The sequence below is a fragment of the Camelus ferus genome, chromosome 6, assembly GCF_009834535.1.
Source record: "Camelus ferus isolate YT-003-E chromosome 6, BCGSAC_Cfer_1.0, whole genome shotgun sequence".
NCBI lineage: Eukaryota > Metazoa > Chordata > Mammalia > Artiodactyla > Camelidae > Camelus > Camelus ferus.
Window position 1 is genome coordinate 26,095,209 of NC_045701.1, and position 22,081 is coordinate 26,117,289.

General features: G+C 37.4%; 1 protein-coding gene across 4 annotated transcripts in view; it reads left to right on the plus strand.

Annotated features, from left to right (window-relative positions):
• The first annotated feature begins 209 nt into the window (after nt 1-209).
• Nucleotides 210-22,081, plus strand: part of LOC116664161 — a 265,889-nt gene continuing 244,017 nt past the window's right edge. For all 4 annotated transcript variants that reach the window (XM_032481545.1, XM_032481548.1, XM_032481546.1 and 1 more), the window contains exon 1: nt 210-1,038. In XM_032481545.1, coding sequence (XP_032337436.1) covers nt 250-876 — 627 coding nt within the window. In that variant the 5' untranslated portion in view covers nt 210-249 and the 3' untranslated portion in view covers nt 877-1,038. The remainder of the gene's footprint in view (nt 1,039-22,081) is intronic.

Genomic DNA, 22,081 nt, shown 5'->3' on the forward strand with positions numbered 1-22,081 from the left:
TTTTCCCTACTTTCTCCTTTCAATGTACTTTTTAAAAAATGAGGTGGTACCTCTAACTGTAATTAATTACTCAGGCCAAATTATTTTTCCCCCTTTAATATACTTTTCATGATACACTGTGATGGAGGCGATTTATAAGGAACCTTACATTTTAGATAACAAGCTACAGCAAAATTAAAACGAAGACAAATAAAAATTAGATACAGGGATGAGAAAAATTGCATAGTTCGCGTGCTGGATAAGGAGGCTATGCTTCCAAATGGAAAGGTAAGGAAGATCCCCTTTAATTTTTTTTTTTTAACCTATTTATTCTTCATCCACCTCATTTCCATGTTCTGTCTAAGAAGACCACACAGTGGTTGTTCCTACCCATTCAGCGGCCTGAGCGGGGAGGTCCAGCCCTCGCAGGGACCTGCTGGACGGGCACAGACGGCACCTGCGCCTTCAGACCGGCCAGTAGCCGCGGGTGAGTACCGTGAACAGGGAGCTGGAGCCGTCCATTCACCCCGAAGTCCCGCCGGGTCACAGCCTTTTCAGCAGCGCCTGCTCTCCCTTTTCCGTCCCCGTGGGCGCCCGGGAGCGGCAGGGCCTCTCCCACAGGAGCTCACGGACGCCCGGCTGCTCATGTGCAGACCTGCCCGCGGCCCTGCGTGCAGCACGTCAGGCCCGCTCAGTGGGCTCCCTCCTTGCGGCGTGGATGGCAGTGTCCTCACGGGGCAGAGGGAAGTCTGTGTGACACTTCTGCAGGTTGACGGAGGGCGCCTCTCTGAGAGGCTGGCGGCCGTCCTGGGATCGGTAACCACCGGAAGTCGAGGCTCCCAGGAGGCTGCCTGGATCCGGTTCGTGAAGGTTCCAGGCGCCGAGCAGCCAGGGTAGGAGAGGCTGCGTGGCAGCAGCGAACTCCAGCGCAGCTCCCCTGACGGAATTCCCGGAGGACGCGACGCTCACCTCAGCCGGTGCTCAGGAGCAACAGTGGCAGGAGCTGCCCCCAGAAGCTTCGCCCAGAAGCTTCTCCCAGGTTCTCCTCAGAAGAATGAGGTAATGCCACCGCTTTTCTGTAGATGACTCTGCCATTTAGGAATCAAGGTTGGTGCCACCTGAGTGGGTTGCTGCTGCAAGGAATTTGAGGACAGCCTCCTCCTTCACTTGCAGTACGTCAAGGGCTCTGGACGCTGTAAATTTTTCCTCTAAGTTACGATGGGAACCCAGAGCAACGCTTTTCTGGGCAAGGTGGAAAGGCCTCTTTAATTTTGTTAGGCTTTTTTTATCTGTCATAAGAAAAGATGTAAAATTCTTTTAGAATTTATTTTTTTGGGTAGTGCTTTGGAAGGAAATACACAATATTTTAGTGACAAGCTAATATCTAAAATCTAACTTCACTTGAAATTGTTTTTATTATGTGAAGAATTGTATTTGCAGAGAATACAATTTATCCATTGAAATACTTAAGTTATTAAGCACTGGAACAAAACAATGCTGCCGTTAGTAGAACTAGATGAAAGCTGATTCTTTTGGCAAATAGGGGCTTTGATAATATGGGTTGCCTGCCAACCCACAAGTAAAGCTCAGTAAATGCAGGACAATGTACTACTGATCAAAAACTTTAAGATGCTATAAACATCTTAGACATTATCTCTCATTCATCCATCCATTCATCCATCTATCCATTTATCTATCTATGCATTCATGCAACCACTTATGCACTTATATTTGAAAAACAAATTATCTAATAATAATTTTCTATGCTTTTATTTTTACAACCATAAAACTGCTTTTCCAGGCAAAGTTACTAATTTTTTCTTCTGAGAAATATACATGGGACGCAGAGCAAGTTCCCTAACAAGTACTGTCTATATATTGTATGGATAAATGTCTAGGCAATACAAATAAGACAGATTGATTAGTTCATATTATTTACTAATAGCTATTTTAAAATGGTTTGCACCTAAAATACCCTGTATAATCTCAAATCCACATAATTGTTTGACTATATAGAAAAATGAATATATGTTGTGATAGCATATTTTAGGAGGAATTTTACCATCTTGTTGTTGGTATAGAGACATGTGGAGTAAATGATGGTATACTTAGTAGGTTTTTATCTATTTAAACAATATTTCCAGAGTTTTGATTAATGGGCCAATACCAATCTGGAGTGGTATCTCCAGTAACATGTAAAAAGTATCTATCCTAGATTCTTTCTCCACAAAATTCATATAAATATTTTGAATGAAGATTTAGACACATTGTTTGTAGAAGATGCAGAAGTGTGAAATACATATTAAAACACTGGACCCATCAAATCAATATGGGATGAAATCAGCACAATGAAGTTTAATAGTCAAACACACACATATGCACAAAATGTCAGGTACGTATGTATGCAACCTTGCATTTTGGTTAACAATATCAACTGGAACGATATATATCAAGATTATCTCTTTTTTAAAAAAAAATCTGATATCCATCCTAATAAAATTGAAAACAGAGCAATATTTATCAATAAACATGTTTATTATATAGTTGTTTATAATAGTGAACTATTTAAAATAAGTAAATGTCCAAATGAGGAAATTAGTTACTAAATAATTATGATACATTCACTTGATGAATGAGCTATCATGCATTCATCAAAATGAAACTTACGAAGAGACAAGGTTTCTAACAAGATTTGTTTCCATTTTTATACTAAATATGTATTTTTTTTATAATTAGATGAACACTTTAAAATCAGTTGCATGAGTGGTAGATTGAGGATGTCTGGCTTGAAAGCAGTTAATCCTGATGGCTAATGACAGTCACAGTTTGTTGAAAACCCTGTGCTTTCCATACTCCACCTCCCTTTGTCCTTACCACAAACTTTAATTCATGTAAGCTTCACAACAATTACATGAGGTATGTATCATCATCCCCATTTTAAAATTCTAGCTTAAAGACCACATGGTAGTCTTTACATGGTACATGGTAGATAGAAATCATGCTCTGAAAAGTTGAACATGAGCCCACAGTGAAATTAATAACAACTTCATAAATTATGATAAGGAGACAGTATATGCAAAGTACTTACCTCAGTATTAATAAGTAGAAATTGCTTATAATTAGCTGTACACTTGGATGCACACATCACACACACACACAAATGTGAGGGTGGTAGTGGGGGCTGTCAATGGTCATCTTCCAATATTTTAAAGAGTTATATGGAAAAGAAAAGTCTTTTAGTTTTGGTTGATTTCAAAGGACTGAACTAGGACAGATGATGGAAATTACTAAATGTAAATTTCCATTCAATATAGAATTACTAAGATATTAGCTTATTAGCTCTATTCCTGGAAATATTAAAGCATGTCTAAATGATCATGTATCAGAAATATTTTATGAAGGAGATGTATGTTGAGTGAAGGTTTTTATTAGATCTCCTATTTATTTAAAGCTCTGGAGTTCTTTTTAACCCTAAGATCCCATAATTCAGTTATATTTTATCTTCCTTAATTCCTAATTATTTTCCATGTTCTTTACATATTAAGAAGTGCATCTATTCCTCTACTGCTTTATTTCAGTGCAGACACTTGTTATTGGAAACAAATGAATGTTCTCTTCATTTTCACAGCTAGAAACTTTTAAACACTATTGCAGTCTGGGTTTCAAGTGCCCATTACAAACAAATCTGAGTTTTGGATGAACCTGATAAGATGGATGTTGTCCAAAGAAATCAAATATGATCTCCTTTCCATGTGATGGAGCAGGTGGTGTCTCAGAGGCCTGCTCTGGGCAATGAGTTTGAATTTGGATCCAAAGAAGGCGGAGACAATTAGCAGAGGCAAATCTTAGGGGTTTCCAAGGTCGTACACAAAGTAAACAGTCTGGGAATAGTTGCCAAAGCCAAATGGAACAAAACAAGGAGGTGAACCAATTCTCAAAGCCAAGAGGGTAGAAAGCAAGAGCAGATAATTTCTGAAATGGCTTGCAGCAATGGAATAAAGACGAGAGTGGAGAAATGCTCCAGTCTGGATTTCAGATTATGACGTATCCACAGCCTCAGTAACTGGCAGTGGCTGGGCGAGGCAGACACAGAGCTCGCACTAAATTGATACCATCAGGCAACATGAATTTATTAAAAAAGATTCAATGAGTGCAACTTATAAACAAAGCACTTTGCTATATACAGTGAAAAATACAAAAAAGAAATAGGCATAGATCTTGTCTCAAAGAGCTTACTTTCTATAGAGTGGAAAGATATGAAAGAAATACAGTAAAAAGTACAAAAATATATGTCATTCCTAAATTAAGTGGTAGTACAAAAAGGATTTATTTATTGCCTGATTAGGTAAATATGTAAGTGCGCAAATATGAGATGAAATGCAAATAATTCAGGAAAGAAATTTCTGAAACTTTCCAAAAGACATTACATCATTTTTTGACTTTCTTGCTCAGCATGATTCTACTCTTAAAATGAATTTTGTTTATGAAAGCAAATACACAAAATAATAGTTCAAAAGCTTTAATGTTAGGAGAGCACTGGCAATCAACCAATCCATGTCCATGAAGTTACTGAAGATCAGAGTGGTTGAAGGACTTGCCCAAATCACACAGTAATTCTATTTGTTGGAGTTCTATTTATCTGGTCAATAGGCATTCACAGGAAATGACTGTTCATGTAAGTCTGTATTAACTAGTGATAAACTGCTTTTTGTTAAGCACTCTTATATCCTCATTAAACTGCACATGAATTAATTTGATAAATCTGTTGTTCAACAGCTGAAAGCTTGTAAGACTGATAAACTTGCTCAAACTGTTGCATGAAAATTTATACAACTCCCAAACCATGTGATAGTTGTCTGATGTACATGCTAACACTGTGTGAAAATGTCTTTTAGATTCCATATTATTTCTTCTGGTTCTTCCTCAGATATAGTATTAGGACATGCTTTTCTGCAAATATATCCATCTAATCAGACACTGATGTGGATCATGACAGCCATCTCCTTTCTGCTGCCTTTAGATCTGGTCATTAAGGGTTCCACTATGAATACTCAATACTAGCTCTATAAAATGATCCTGAAGCTTGCATTCATCTGTGATACTGTTTACATTTCTTTCAAAGAATCATTGAGGAAACTGAAAACGAAAAACATGATCTAATTTTGGATGTGTGATAGTGTTTATTTTATAAGTTCTAATCCTATTTCTAATTATTTTTAAAATTGAACTTAGAGGACAGATAGCACCATTTTGCCTGGGTTCATGTGAGAAATCTCAGACACAGAAAGGTCAGAGTGAGTTAATGACAGAAACACACACACACACACACAAAACAGCATTTTCTTTTTCCCCTAAAGGCCCCTTCTTTTTCAGTAAGTATGGAATGTATAAAGTTCAATGAAGACGTAAATTCTTTGTGGTGTTCATTTTAGTTAGCGTAAATATCTATTTGCAGAACCAGCAAGGTGTTAAAGGAAAAGGGTTATTAATATTATAGATAGATCTGCCAATTGAAAACAATCCTGGGATTAAAGTTTTTTTTTTATTATCAGTAATTTTCTTAGAGAACACTTCAATATTCAAAAACATATGGTGTTTACAATTTTACCCACAGGCTATTTTTCCAAAATGACTTCACTTATGGGCAATCACAGGATTTTCAGAATAGATTTCATTTCTTAATTTTATTTCCTCTACCCCTTTCTTCACTCTTAACTCTTTGCTTCTATCACATCATCCATTCAGCAAGATAAGTTAATATATTTATTATATTGCGGTAGTAAAATTGCATGTTTTCTTTAACAACCTGTAAAGCAGGAGGGAGTTAATTATTTTATCTATTTATATATATAAATACCTAAACATATATACACTTATATATGTACAGTTATTTATTCTCTCTCCTTATATATCTATGCATTCTATATAAATCTATCTAAATTTATATAAATGAATACTTATTCAAGGATATAGGACCAATTTTACTGAGTGTGGAAAGTCTAGCACAACATTTTAGCCATGACAATTGCTCACAACAATGGAGAAGTTTAATTAATACAATAGTTCCATTTTCATATACTTCTAGCAGTAGGACATCTACCATACCAGTCTGGAGTCCAGAGCATTCTAATCAGTTAATGGACATGGAAGGAATCCTTTGCTGACAACTGGGAAGTAGTTTCTAGCTATGCTTTTGTGAATACATACTATATCTCAGACACTTGAAATACATCTTCATTAATTTTTATATTCTGCCATCTCTTCATGTTGGAAACTAAGTCATATGGAAGTGAAACCACTTGTCCAATGTCATACAGATATAAAGTGCTTGACCAGAATTTAAACCCAGATCTCTTTGACTCCTAAGATCCAATAAAGGAGACATGATAAGTTTGAAATGGTATAAATTAGTGATCCGTTAAGGTAGAATGTTGATCATTTATACTAAGCAACTTTTGATTATCAGACTGCTGCCCTATTGGTGACTAGAGGGTTGGCACACCATGTTCACTTGTATGCACATGGCCCGTCCAATTGCCAATAAAATGGAAGGGAGTAAAGTACAATTGTTAAGAGTGCTAGTTCTGGAGTCATTCACATCTGGGTTGGGGCTCAGGTGATGTTGTATTTTAGTTACACAATCATGGGCAAGTTACGTATCTTCTCTAAGTTTTACTTTTTCCAGTCAGTAACATAGGGTTAGTAAAAGTACCTAGCAAGTATGATTATTGAACTTTATTGAGATAATGCATGTGACATCTGCTCTAAAGACTGCTTAGTGTATATTAAGCACTCAAAAATGTGCTGTTTATTATTACTGTAGAATTAAAAAGTTATAATATTCATTCATTACTGTATTATAACACAGAAATTGTTGATCTAAGATATTCCTGAATGGTACAGGAACCCACCAAATCATCGTAAAGGATAATTATCATAAAAGATAAATTGAATATTCAGGATTGGAATACCAAAATGGCAAGTGACAGGGCATTGCTTACAATTGTCATTTTGTGCTTTATTCGTAGACTACTGCTTTTAGCAACCCTGGCTAGTAAACTGGCACAGGGGAGAATTGCTTGATATTCCAAGGTGGAAGGGAATGAATATTTAATGAAAGTGTTCATATTAAATGTTTATGATATAGTTCCCTTTTTCAATGAAAAGCTCGAGTTTCAGGTAGATTTAACAGCTTGTCCAAAGTTTTGTAGGTGGCAGAGCCATGGTCTACCCTCAGGTCTAACCTGCCGCTAAGCTTGTGTTCTCTCCGTGACTTTGTGACTGTAAGTGAACTCTTCTGTGCTCACTGAAGACTACATGTATGTCTATACAGAGGACAGTTTTCTAAAGAGTTCTTAGTCTGGTTAGGCATCAAGTGCCAGGGAGTTAATCTTCCAGGATGGACCCTCAATCAGTGTGGCTCAACAAGAGTTGGTGGATAAATAGTCCAGCTTTCTCATGTGCAGTGAAACAACTTTAAGGCATGTTCCACAATCTCTCAGAGGGTCCCCAGCCAAATGGAGCCCCATTTGTCCACAGTGGTAACCCCCACAGTTATACACCTTTATTAGTATTCCTTCTCTTCCCAATTTTTCTCCTCCATTTCCCTCACCTTCCTGAGTTCGTATCTCAAATGGAATACTTGCACCCAAATCCTGGGTTTCTTTCTGAGGGATTTAAACTGACATCCACTATAGAAAACAAGTGACAGTGGCACACCCAGCATCCTTGCTCCCCCGATGAGGTGCCTCTGAACCACTGCGAGGTTGAACCAATTCATTGAATGCTGGTCATTCCATTGAACGTAACATGGAGATCCCTGGGGCCCACCCAACTCTAATGCTATCATTTTGTGGGTTTTTATTATTCATCTCAATTCTTAAGACTGTCCTTGGTGACCAAAAGAAACCTAAAAGCTGATGGTGGGTGAATAGAGTCTTTGAAGTAGCATGTTCAGGCTTTCTTACAATAAGAAAATTGTATTTTTTTTTAAGTTAAAAAAATAGGTGGAATCTTTAAACTATTTGCTTAGATAAATCAATTAAGCTCTCTGGGCTTCATCTGAAAAATACATTAACTTTTTAATAAAAAACTAAGCCAGATGGGATTTTTTTCTGTTTTAAGATGTATGATTTTTAAATTCTTCAGGATATCCAATTTTGAAAATTTTAATATACTTTTTTGCATTTTTTTCTAATTTTAACATCAATCTGTGTTCATTGTAGAAAATTTGGGAATAACAGGCAATATTGAAGTAGAAAACAAAAAAATTTTTCCTTCCATTCTTAGATCCTATTTATATATATAGATATAAATCAGCACATATATGTAAACATATGTATAAACATATACTTAAAACATTAAGATCGAGTTTATAAATAGTTTGTATCCTCTGAGAAACTTAACATTGTCTCACAGTATTTTCCAATATTTATAAATATTCTACAAACTAGTCTATCCCATCATGATTTAATCCTTTTTCTACTTTTGGACACTGACCCTGTCTCTTATGTGTCACCATTCCCTTAAAAAGCTGCAGAAATCTTTGCTTGAATCTCTGATTTAGAATAAATCCGTAGACATAGGATTTCTGGTTCCAAGGATAGGAGCAACTTTGTCTCTCAATACATTTTGTTTTCCAGAAAATCAGCATATTCTAAGTAGAAACATAGAGTGACTTTCTTTTTTAGGAAATCATTTTAATAGCATTGAAGAAAAAGATTAAAAAGTGAACCTCATCATTAATTGGGTTTTAGAAGCTACCCCCAGTATTTTCAAGAACTGTCTGTTGTAAAGCAGTTATAAGGAGCACTGCTCAGAGTTTACTTTTATTTGCCTTTGCTGTTGATGGAGGCCACAATATGAATTTAATGTTCTTTCCTGGGGAGGAGCTAATTAGGCTACACATCACAGAAACATCCTGGGCTGGTAGAATTGTGGTAAAGGGTTTCTTATTCACGGGATTTTGTTCCTTTTGGGAGGAGGCTGAGTTGGCATGCATTCTCCTTGACATGGTGGAAAGAGAAGGAGGAATGGAGGGGTGACCCTTTGCTTTTGGCAAAAGAAAAAAGAAAAAGAAAAACTTAGTGTTTCGATAGCAGGTAGCTGTACATAAACCACAACTATGGAGTTAAAAAAATTTCTTCACTCTGTAGAAAAAAATACTGATATCTCATTTGGATGTTTTCTTTTTTTATTGCAGTATTATGCGAGGAAAGTGGTACTTAAAAAGCCATAATCCATTGCTAAAGGCATTAGTTTCCTTTTACAGTTCAGGTGCAAATGCAATATGCTGTGAAAGACATGTTACATTCTTTAATGTTCCTTCTAATAAACAGGCTAGGATTGTGGTCCATGTGAATTTTGAATCCTAGACATTTTCAACTGGGACCTGCAGTGAAGATAGAGATGCAAAACCACAGCAGGAACTCAAAACCCAGCTAACACAGTCCATTATTAGAGGAGACACTTCCCTACATAAGAATAAACTTACTGAACGAGTCTCTCCTTTCAGTCAGGTATTTAAGGAACAGTTTAAGTGCATGAAAATATTTTGTGGTATCAAAAAGCATTTGAATGTTTCGTCTGAGAAGTTTAATAGCCACCTTTTCAGAGGCGCTCGGGGATTTTCAGCAATTGGGTTAGAACCTGTAGGCGCACGTCATGTGGTTAGGCGGACTTTGCAGGCCTCAAGCACGACCCTCTGAACCTCAGTATTTTGTTTCTCCGCCCTCCTCCCCTCGGTCTGCTCTGTTTATGTATGTGGGAGAGGCCTGTTGAGTGTGGCTGATCTCTCCCAGCTGTGGCCTCTCCACTCACCCTAACTTCTTTCTCCATAGCTCATTTGGACCCAAGCAGTGGTGAAATTGCTGACTGGTGAGTGTGTCCTGCCACAAAAGCCGTAGGCAAGACATGGCCACGACCAAAAGAGCACGAAGGATGGAAAACACCATCTGGACCATGCCATTTAAATAGCGTAAACCCCTCTTTTTTTCATTTAAGAAAAATCAGCCATGCAGCCTTTTGTTGCTTTCTGCTGTGGCCAGAAACCACTTAGGTTGCAATCCTCTGTTAGTGAAAGAGAAAGTCCAAAGGGACTCTGGAATATGCATGGCCCTCTTTTCAAGTTTTACGCATAGCTTTTTTTGGCTCACATCTCTGTGGACCTTTCCTCTGCTTGGAGCATGGAAAGTGGCTCCCGACTGTACATCTGTCATCGATCACCCTGAGAGTGCTCACTCTGCTCCTTGGGGATTTGTTTTCCAGTTGTTGGTAGACAAGCAGAGTTTATTTTCTGTTTCTATACAGCCACTATCCGAAGAAGGAGCAGGCCACTCCAGAGAGCCCATGTTCGTATAAATTTAGGCAAAAAATACAAAAATGCCACTTTTTGATTCTTGACCAAATTTAGTCATTCTTTGGCTTTTACTTAGTAATAAAGATTCCATTGAGTTATGTTGTATTTTTTTTAAAATTATACTTTGATTTTCTGTTTTTGTGTTTTTTAAAATATATTTTTATTGAAGTCAGTTTACAATGTTGTGTCAGTTTCTGGTGTACAGCACAATGCTTCAGTCATAAAGGAACACACATATATTCATTTTCATATTCTTTTTCACCATAAGTTACTACAAGATATTGAATATAGTTCAATATAGATACTGTGCTATACAGTATAAACTTGTTGTTTATCTATTTTATATAAATTAGTTAGTTGGGTGTTGTTGTAGTTTGATAATAGTATTTTACCACTAACAGTGATCTGGTTGCTTTTATTTTAATAAACAATCAAAACTCACTCTCTAGCCATGTGGGTAATTAAATAGCAGTTTTCTGAGTGGTTTGGTTTTATCATAGATAGCATTCATCTCTGTTGAGGGAGGCCAGTATAGTAAGAACAATGCCATATAGTCAGGACAGGGCTGGAGTAAGGGTTAGAGACACAGCTCTGTCACTAACTAGCTGTGTGACTTTAAGCACTTAAGTGACTTAAGTCACCTGTGCTTGACCTCAGTGTTCTCATCTGAGAAAGGAGAATTGAAACCCTCTCTATTTCTGCAAACTCAGTCTTCTCCCTGAATCTTCAGATTACAAGCTGAGGAGGAAAGTAAAAATAAATAGCTGTCCTTCAGTGATGCCTACTAAGTGCCAGCGGCATGGGAGAATGCATGAAATGCTCTATGTGTATTGCTCATTGCAACTGTTAAAGGAAGTAGGTAATATTAATATGTTCAGATTATAGGGGATGAAATTTAGACTTAGAATATTTATGGCATTTCCTAATGCCACAAGAGATAGAGCTGGAATGAGAGCTCAGATCTCTCTGATACCAAAGCCTGACTCTTCATAATTGTTGAACTCTTATTAAGTATGCAGCAGTTTCTGCACATTACCCTATTTAATCTTCAGAATGACACTGTAAAGCTGCTATCATCATTCCCACTGTGCAGATAGAGGAATTGTAGCTTAAAAAATTCAGAAAGCTACTAAGAGTGACATGAGAGATGTGGAGCAAGACAGACAACGTTCATTCCTTAATCAACCTAATTATTGCAATTCAGTTCTTTCTACCTCACCAGTTGGATGCCTCGACATACCCAGCTTTGTTGGATAATTAGGTAACATTTTGTTTACTTTTACACTTTGGGTTCGACTTTAGATTGACACATTCAAATTCATTAGGTTAAATGTTAAGTAATAACATGGAAATGTGATTTATTTTCCTAATCTTTGGACAAGGCAATAGAACAAGTTTAAATTTAGCTCCAGACCCCAAACAAAACCTTGGAGGACCTGTAGGATTTAGGGGCGATTTGTGGGGAAGGGTCACTAACATCAGATCCATGCTATTCATTTTTATAGAGTAGCCTTTTGAAAACTGGACAATTTAAAAGTTCAAAAGTTCTCTTTGGAAAAGATAAATAGACACTATCTTGAAATCTGGAGAATATTGTAAAACATCTGATTTCTGGTTTTTTTTTACTACAACATTTTCTAAAAAGGTATGAATATAAGCAGGTAGTGCATATTACAACCTTATCAACTGATCATTATCAAAGAGAGAGGCTAAAGATGTGGACACGATCCATTAGTATCAACCTGGCCATGGCTAGTTTGTCAGTAAGTGGAGTAGCACTTACCTAGTACTGTTGATGGTTTCCCTTGTTGATTTCAGAAGTGTAAAAAAAAAAAAAAATCAGATTTCTGAACCTCCTTCTAGTTACATTGAATAAAAGTTGCTAGGGGATGTGCCCAGGGCATCTGCATTTTTTTAAAAGCTCCCCAGATAATATTGACGTGGAGCCACGTTTGGGGAACCTGACCTAGGTTGGAGTCTGGCCTCTCAGCAGTCTTTTGAAGGAAGTCTATGGAAAGAAGTAGTGATGCTGTTCCTGGCTGTGTTTCTAGAACTTTGGTGTCCTATGAAGGCATTCAGAGAAAATTCACCTTAGGTGCCACTTTGTAAGACTGAGGTCTGAGTTACAGAAAATCTCTGAAAGTTGCTTGTAATTTATTTTGCCTTGCTCGAAAGCATAATTCTTCTTCCATTTTTTTTCTTTTGAAGGAATAGTCAATGCTTTATATTTTCTGTGGTTAGAGGAGAATTGAAACAAAGAAAACATCTTACATTTCATTCTGAAACTATGGAGGACTGCTTTTATGAAGAGACTTGGGTCAGAATGCACTGTAAGGAAAATTAAGCCTTAGTTTTCAAGAATTCTCTTGAGAAATATGTTTTAGAAATGTGTGCACCATATATCAGGATATTTTACTTCCTTTAAAGTCATACCATACATTTTGACATGCTCCCAATTTAACAAAATGCATTAGTTCTAAAGGATTAACATTTGGTATTATTAATTTGCTTTAGATGTATGATGTCTTTTTTCATTATGTATATGAGTTGGTTTTTTTCATATTCTTCTCTTAGTTGCAATTAAATAGTTTTGCATGTGAGGTTTTGTTTTTTTGTTTTTGAAATGATGGGAAAGGCAAGAATTATACTTAGGTCAGTGTATGCAAAGAAGGAATAGGAATTTCCTGTGGATTATAAAAGAATGAGTAGATTTTAACAAAATGAAAGGAGAGACCAATAGAGCAGATGTTCAGGGTAAAATCAGTTTCTGGGAAAAACCTGGAATCAAAGATTGTAAGTTCTATACATTTTTAAAATAATAGTACACTTCATTTACAATAAAACTTTTTTTTTCTCTAGCTAGTTATGGTTAGGGTCATCTTTTATCAGTTAAATTAGTCGGTCAAGAAAATACTAAAGGCAGTTCTAAGGTTTAGTTAGTATATAGTTTTCTAATAGCTACACATTCCAAGATCAGTAATTTGTGTTTGAGAAACATACATTAATTTTTTTTTGTTTTTTTTTTTTAAGCAAAGAGAAAATCAGGTTGCTATGGGTCTCTTCATTGATTTCAGAAAAATGGACGTACCTACAGCACATAATGCCATCAGAAGGATGTGGGCTAGTGACTGTGAGTCTGTTTGCTTTTAATCATTTAATTTCCACCAAGGAAAAGTCCACTGGAAAGAACTGAAATCCAAACTGAAATTGTCATTTAAAATCAAGTTCTTGGGTAAAGGGGAAGGGTAGAGATTGAGCTAAAAGTTGTGAGTAATGTAACATTGATATAAGATTCAACTGTATTTTATAATTTCCATGGGGCCACTCAAATCAGAGCACTTTTGGATAGATTGTACTTAGTTTCCAACTCCTGTATCTGCTCGCACTTTGTTTGGGTGGCTTTGTGTGTGTGTGAGGAATGTCTCCCTAGTCCGCTCCTGGCTTTCCAGTTCACAAGTGGCCCCACTGTGTGGCTCTGAGTCAAGAAAGGAGTTTTGAACTCTGCTGGAGGGATTCTCTCCTCTATTCCAGAGCAAAGTGACCCAAAGATAGTGTTCTCCTTTAGCTTGGGTGAATTATGTCCCTTTATGTGAAAGAGTTTTCTTTCTCTACACTTAATCAAAATACTTTTTGATATGAGTTCCCATGCAAGCCAGTTGACCTCACTGTGTTCTTGGGTCACATCTACATATGTCATGACTAGCTTTTTTGAAAATATTTACCACTGGTTGTTAAAGAGGATTATTCTAGACAGTGTGTTAGTCTAAGAGAAAAATTCATCTTAGCTACCAGTAAAGTAACTTATTAATTTATGCTCCATGATTGCAAAAATATTTCCACATTGGGACGACAACCTGGAAAAAGAGTTGACACTATCTACTGCATTCTGATCAATCTTACAATGCGTTACTTACTATAAGGAAGAACACTGAATGAAATGCATTTAGGGTTACTTGAACTACTTAGGGACAGTCTTTGCTTTGTGTTATTGTGTGGATGACCAGGCATCTTCTAATCTTTGCACACACTTTAGCCACAAGTGAGCAATCAGCACTTTCCAAACTCAACTCCCACCCTCTGGATATATTCAAAGTCCCTGCTGAGGACAGTGTCATTAAGCTAATATCTCAGCGAAATAACCAAGCCTATAGATTTGCGTGAATGACAAAATCAACAAGGGCACAATCCATCTGACTTTGTGTTGAATGTCTACTGTTGAGTTATTATGCACATTAATAATCTTCTGGGCAGTGGTTATAGTAGCGGTTTTTGAAGTTTTCTAAGAATTTGTCCCAACAAAATAATTTAAATTTTCACTTTTTCTAAAAATATCACACACGTATAAGTTCAAACCATTCCATTACCGGAAGTATATATTGATAGAAGTTTACATAGCTGTCTAGAGAGGTATGTATTTATTGCAAAAAAAAAGAAGAAGAAGAAGAAAAGAGAACCTCAATGCTGTCTCTGACTTAGAACCCTCTAGGAAGGAGTGCAGGCAGTAACTCAGACAGTAGAGCATTTTGAATGCCAAAGATCATCTGTCTCCTTCCTTTATTTATTTATTTTTCTTCCAGTTTCATTGAGATAGAATTGACATACAGCACTGTTTAAGTTTAAGGTGTGTAGCATAATGGTTTTGACTTACATGCATTATGAAATGATTATCATGGTAAGTTTCATGAACCTCTACCATCTCATATAGATTCTAAATTTAAAAAAAGAAAAAAAAATTTTTCCTTGTGATAAGACCTCTTAGGATTTATTCTCTTAACAACTTTCATATATAACAAACAGCAGTGTTAGTTAATTATATTTATCATGTTATACATTACATCCCCAACACTTATTTGTCTTATAACTGGAAGTTTGTATATTTTGACAACCTTCCTCCAATTCTCACCCCACCTCCACCCCGCCCAGCTCTGGTAACCACAAATCTGATATTTTTCTATGAGTTAGTTGGTTTTGAAGTATAATTGACCTACAGCCCTATGTTAGTTTCTGTTACACAACGTAGTGATTCAGTATTTCTCTGCATTTCAAAATGATCACCACCATAAATCTGTCTCTTTACAATTCCAGTCTTGGTTCATTCCAAGCCACATGTTCTAAAGGGAGTTACTATGTGTATATATATACGCGTGAGTGTGTGTGTGTGTGTCCATGCACCCTTGAGTATGAGTGTTTAATTTGGTGTATTAAGTGAGTCACCTTAAACTAACTGTAGAGTTATTAGGAGGTGAATGAGTCTGGAAAGTGACTCTTAGACTTAATGATTAGAGAAAGTTTTAAAAGTTATAAACTATCACCACAGAAATAAAGGTAGAACACTGAGATGGTTTGATGTTTTTGACAAATTTAGAAATTGATAAAGTGTTAGGGAAGCCTCCCTCTTTAATGGAAACAAAAATAAAGCAAGTGGATAATGTAGCCAAAGATTCAGAACTATATATTCCACTTCCAGTATTTTGATTTTCTTAGCAAATTGTTGTGATTAATGCTTGAGTGTTGGTATTAATGTTTAATGAAAGTTACATATTTTCCCCTTTAAATATGTGATTTTAAAAGATTTGCTACATGCTTAGGTATAATTGTATTACTTTGAGGAGCCAAAATTTTTTTTCCAACAGAACACATTTGTGATTATTATATAATGGGAAAATAGTCTGTGGGAAAATTGTGCTCCCTCAATAGGTCTTTCCTGAACAGAACTTCTGCTTGTATAGCCTCTGCTCCAGTAGACGTTTTTGTAGGAACTCAACCGCACTTCACTTAGTTTGCTCATTTGAGCAATGATGTATTTCTTCAGTGACTGTCTCCAATTTGTAAGAAAAAAACTTCTATAAATGGTGACCCTGCCAGAGATGATACTTATAAAGATCACCTATGTACTTGAAAGAAAGTAGATGCTAAGTAAATGTCCAGTCTAGTTCTGTAGGTGCTTGGTGTGTATATACATCCTAACCATATGATACAACCCACAATAATACTAACTTCTCTTGTCCTCACAACACCAATGGATTTGTTTTGGAGCAAAGGAAAGTTATGACAAATTAATTTCCTCTTTTGGGCCTTGTACATTTGGAACTGTTCTTCAAGTCTGCCTTATGTTTTATGAAAATATACCTTACTCTGCTTCTAGATTATCACTTTCTCTTCTTTCTCCAAAGCTACTTTTGATTCTGAAACATTCTTAAATAAAAAATCAGGTGGAAAATGAAATAATTATGGTCACCTTGTAAAGGGCATTGGTTCTGAGGTGAAGTAGCATGTATTTCTTTTAGGGTGTGTGGCTTAAGCAAAAATTTGTTATCTCCTTTTGAAGAGAAAATAGAAATATCGAATATATGATGATGCCTCAGGAGGTGTAGTAGGTAAAGTCATGGTCCCCAAAGATGTTTCTGTCCTCATCTCTACAAACTGTGAAAGTGTTACTTTATGCTGCATAGGTGAATTAAGGTTGCAAATGAAAGTAAGGTTATTCATCAGCTGGCTTTCAAAGAGGGGAATTTGCCTAAGTTATCTAGGTGGGTCCAATGTAATCAAAACAGTCCTTAAAAGTAGAAAAGGAGGCAGAAGAGGAGATCATAGCGACATAATGTGAGAACTTGACCCACCATTGCTAGCTTTGAAGGTGGAGGAAGGGGCCATAAGCCAAGGAGTGCAGGCAGCATCTAGAAGCTGGAAAAAGCAAGGAAACAGATTCTCCTCTAAAGGAAATGAATTCTCCCCTAGAGCCTCTAGAAAGAAACAGAGCTCTCCTGACATAGAGTTTAGCCCATTTGGACCCATTTTAAACTTCTGACTGTAGAACTGTAAGATAATAAATTTGTGTTGTTTTATGCATTGTTCAGGATAATTTCTTACTGCGACAATAGAAAACACACGCAAGGTGTTACACTCATATCCAGACTGACTTTGCTGATTCATTTCTCTCAGGTGTGATATCAGTGGATTGTGATTTAGCCAAAGGCAAGGATGCTGGTGTTCACCTTCACCCCTCCAGTAATCAGCACATTCTTAGCACAGGGACATTCAGAGTTGGTGAACATGTCTGTGAGATTTATGTGACTAGTTCTTTAGCTACATGCTCGTAAGATTGAGCTGCACATCCAATTTCTTAATAGCTTTTGGAACTATGTTTTAGTAGTTCTACTTACACCAAATGGTAGGGACTAAGTAAATTATCAAAAACTGTATTTTAACTTTAAGCAATTTTGTCCCATTTTATCAACTTGTGGCTGGCTAATGGGCAAGTAAAAACAATTCATTTCCAAGACCAGCAAGTTCTCATTTTATTGTTAGCTATGTAAACATAGTGGGGGAGGGGAGAGAGAGAGATAGGGAGAGACAGAGAGGGAGAGGGAAAGAGAAACACTTCTCAGAAGATTTGTCAATTAATATCCTAATCCAGTCAATCTTAGTGAAAAAAGACTCAATTATGCAGTATTGGTTGAGGAATAGTTTTGCTGTCAAAAAGCTTGTATTTGTTCTGACTGAATGTGATTTAGGTAACCCCAGTGGGAAAGTAAAGTCAGATAAAGTTGAGATTTGACTGGGTTTGCATGACCAATAACCTTTCCAATTTAATAGAATAAATAGTGCTTCTATGTGTGCTTAACATATTGACATTATCTATACCAGAATAAATTATTTTTGAAGGCATGGCAGGATTTTCTGACATCATGGTAAGGAAGATCTGTGAAAAAAAAAACAAACCAGCATGTTATCATCTGGATTCAAATATATCAAATGTATAGTGTAAAATCCTGCTAGGATTAGCCCATGGTGCAGGTGATAGTCCTGTCTTGCTGCTTCCTTGTATGATAACAATGTCTCATTGTATAGTTTATGAGTGGAATCTAATGTAAAACTGTAAGGTTGCTGAAAAACATGGTCATTTAAATTTTTTCTGATTTTTTTAAAGTCATTAATTAATTATGTGTGTGAATATAGCTAAATATTTTTCTTATGGTAGCTTCACAATAGATTCATAATATCAGACTTTTAGAGGTGCATTTTCAAAAATGAAATAGTTTTCAAGCTTTTCAAAGTTATATTTAAGAAAGTGTGTCAAGACCATCAACAATGGTGATTTGGCATATGTTAATATTTTAAAGTACTTTTTAACATTACAAATTATAAATTAAGAAAATTTGCCAAGTATTTTAGCTTTTCTATATAGGCAAAGATAGGCAGCTAGGGGCACTGACTATCTGGAGGGAATGTAGTTGATCGACCAGACAATGTATCTTGAAATTTTGTGACTCACTCACTCCTGTGAAATTTTGATGAAATCTTTGGTACTTTTCCTTAGGAAAATATCACTCTTTCTGTCTCCCCAATTTTGTATATTATACTATCTCAGATAGTTTATCGAGCCCATGAAGTCCATTCACATACTTTCCAAGGCTAAGAACCTGCTGTTCTTTAAAAACATTGTGACATTCTTGTCTGGATTACACTAATACAGTCAACTTGAACTTCAGTTTCTCAAGAGACTTCAGGAGGGGTGGGACGGGGGAGGTGAAAAGAAAAAAAAAGGTAACTCTGTGTAGTAATGAATGCTAATTAACTGGAATGTGTTGACCATTTCACAGTGTATATTTATGTGAAACCTATGAAACCATCATTTCCCAACCAGATTTATGAGTGAAATTTGAAGTAGGCAGGAAGGAATAAGAGGCGCACCCAGGGGTGTTTATTGCTTTGTCATCCAGGCTGGCGGGGTTGCATGTACAGAAGATCTGGCGGGGGTTCCAGAGGAGGAGGTCTTGAGAATCTGGGCACTGAAGGACCAGGCGGTGGCTTTAGAGAGTGATTGATTAAGAGGAGGGGGTGGGGAGAGAGTAAGCAGAAGGCACTGTGGCCAACCTGATCTTGAACCTTGGTCTTTGGAGGGAGGCAGTTTTCACATGTTTTTCGCTAGAATTGGACAGAAGGCAGGCTGGATTGAGCTCACAAGTGGGAAGAAGCCTGCAAATCCGGTAAAGGTAGAAGAGCAGTGCTAATATGGGCCCTGAGCATGGGGAATTCTTTTGGAAAAGCATGAGCATTTCTCTCCATAGTCTGTATGTATCGAAATGAACTCATCAATCTTAGTAGGCAAATTCTAGCATGATCTCATGTTACATTCTCTGTGGTGGAAGTCTTCCAGATCACACTCCTCTCTCCCTGATCAGAATTATTAGTTCTGTGACTGAGAAAGATTAGTTTGAATCCCCAGTAGAATTTCTGATGCCCTTTGATGGCCTTCATCTTTGAAGAAGGGTTTGTGAATTCCTCAGAGAGTTCATCAGGGATTCATGTTCTCAGCTCCACGACTTTGTGGCTGCTTTTCCATCTTGTTCTGGCATCAGCCCAAATGTGGGACTTCACCTCTTACTTCACGGGCAAACGCGTACACATTCACAGCTGTACGTTCATCTTTGAAACAAGGTTTTGTGGTGTAGAGCTAACTTTACTTATGGCTTGGGGATATGAAGTTTTAACATATTTTAGCAACTCAATTGAAAGTGAAATGTTCAGAAGTCTGTTGTGGAGACCAGTGAGGGCTGAATCTAGCCTTTTTGCTCCATGAACCAAGCCATACATTGGGACACGGGGCTGGGCCTGCCCACAAGAAGGGTCACCTTTCAAAACACACCAAGACGCCACACAGTCTTCTTAGCAGCACTCTTACTGAGCTTACCTGCAGGTAGCACCTTTCCCGACTTTCTACAAGGCCTCACATAGGCTAGCAGCAGCTCTGCCTGTGTTGAAGAGTCTCTTGGCCCCTCTGCCAAATCTCTCAGCTGTTCTTTTGGACAGCGCGGGAGGCAGGCTGCCTAGGTTTGAATCCTGTCACTGCCACACACTAGCTGTGTGATGGTGGGCAAGTTGCTTAATCTCTCTGTATCTCCTTTTCCTCATCTGTAAAATAGGAATAATGAAGGTTCTACTTACTTTATGGGGTCATTGTGAGGACTGCATGACACAGAAGCATGTAAAGTGCTTAGAAACACTGTCTAGCACGTAGTGCTCAATAAATGCGAGTCACTAATATTCTCCTAAATATGTCACTTCATGCAATAAATGACAATATTTTATTCACACAGTAAAATTTCTAGTAGTTTCATGTTGCTGGCAGAATAAAGATCCAACACCTCTACCTGACATTTAAAGTCTGCTCGCCACATCCTTTCAGTCCCGTCCCCTCTCTGACAGAGGATAAAGCCTCTGCATCAGCCACAATGGTTTGCTTATGGACAGCCTCATCTTAGCCGCAACTCTTACGTCTCCTCTCAACGTTGCTGAACACACCTGATAGTACAGTTCACACGATTCATTCTCAAAAGACATTTGATAAATGCATGTGAAGGTCAAAGAAAAAAATTACCTCCCCCAGTGATGAGTGAAAAAATGAAGGAAGAAAAGGGAAATTCATTTCTTCAGCTGGCAGTAAATGAGAATTTAAATAAAAGGCTTCTGTTGGGACACTTACTACCTTTGAATGCAATATGCTCACCGTAGTATGTCTACTTGTAAGTGAAACTACAAGGCAGACACCTCCTCCAGTTCCTTTTTCCTAATGCTTTCACTTAAATTCAGGTACCAGTGTCTCTCCCAGAGATACATGATTTTAAGCATAAAATATATGATGTTACAAAGAGTGACATTTTAGGCTGTAACTGAGGAATAGAGTGTGTAATTTTTTTCCACATTGCTTTCAAATATCACCCTTTGGGCTATTGCTTAATTTGCAGGAACATGAGCATAGTTTGAATGTTAATTAATGAAAGAGGAAAATGTAAAAGATAAAAGGGGAAGGGCAGCCCGACCCCTAGTGTTTATTTTTCTGCTCGTCTTCACTGGTGGTGGTCACACTGCTACTTCAGACTATTTAATTGGGCTTTTTATCCCCTCATCCTTCCGACCTAGTTCTTTCTGCTTTGTGACTATCGCTTTGGTGTGAGAGAGCAGCTAAATGCCATTGATTTCCTTCTTTAATTTTGGTGATTATTTCCACGCCCAGAGCAGAAAAAAATCTTCTGATAAGCAATCCTAAAAGCTGCTAACAATCTGGCAGGGCACGCAAGAGAGCAGATGAAGCTATGGAGAAGGTTTTAAGAGCCTACGGGTGAATGAAACGTCTGGCTTAGCTGACCTTTTGCTTCTGAAGTTGGCATCCCAACAAAGTGTCACAGAGCTGAACAGAAAGTCTTTATGTTCTGATCAGGGGAGACACTGACCTATGCTGCTCTTTGCAAAACGCTGAGCTGGAGGGAGGAGACCTGGTTTCCATTCTGAGCCCTGTCATTAAGTCTTTATGCTGCTCTGCATCTTAGTTTTTCATCTGTAAAATGAATGGTCATTCGTTAAAATATTTATTGAACAATAAGCATGGTTTTAAAAGCTGGGGACATGGCAGCGAACTGACAAGATTCCTTCTCTTGGTGTGCAGGGTTGGGGAGTACGCAGGGCATGGACACAGTCAAGAGACCCCTAGATTGATACAGAAGAAAACTCCAGTCACTGATCGTAGCTGTGGAGAGAAGAAAACTGGTGGAGTGATAGATGTGACTGGGGGTGGATTAAGGAAGATGTCTCTGTAGAGACCAGCATTTAAACTGTACTTGAATGATGAGAATGAGTTATGATATAAGGAAACAGTTCCCAGAGAGCAGGCAAGTTGGTGTAAAGAAAGACTTGAAGGCAAAAGTTAGGTTAGTGTCTTTGAGGGACTGACAAAGTACAAGTGTG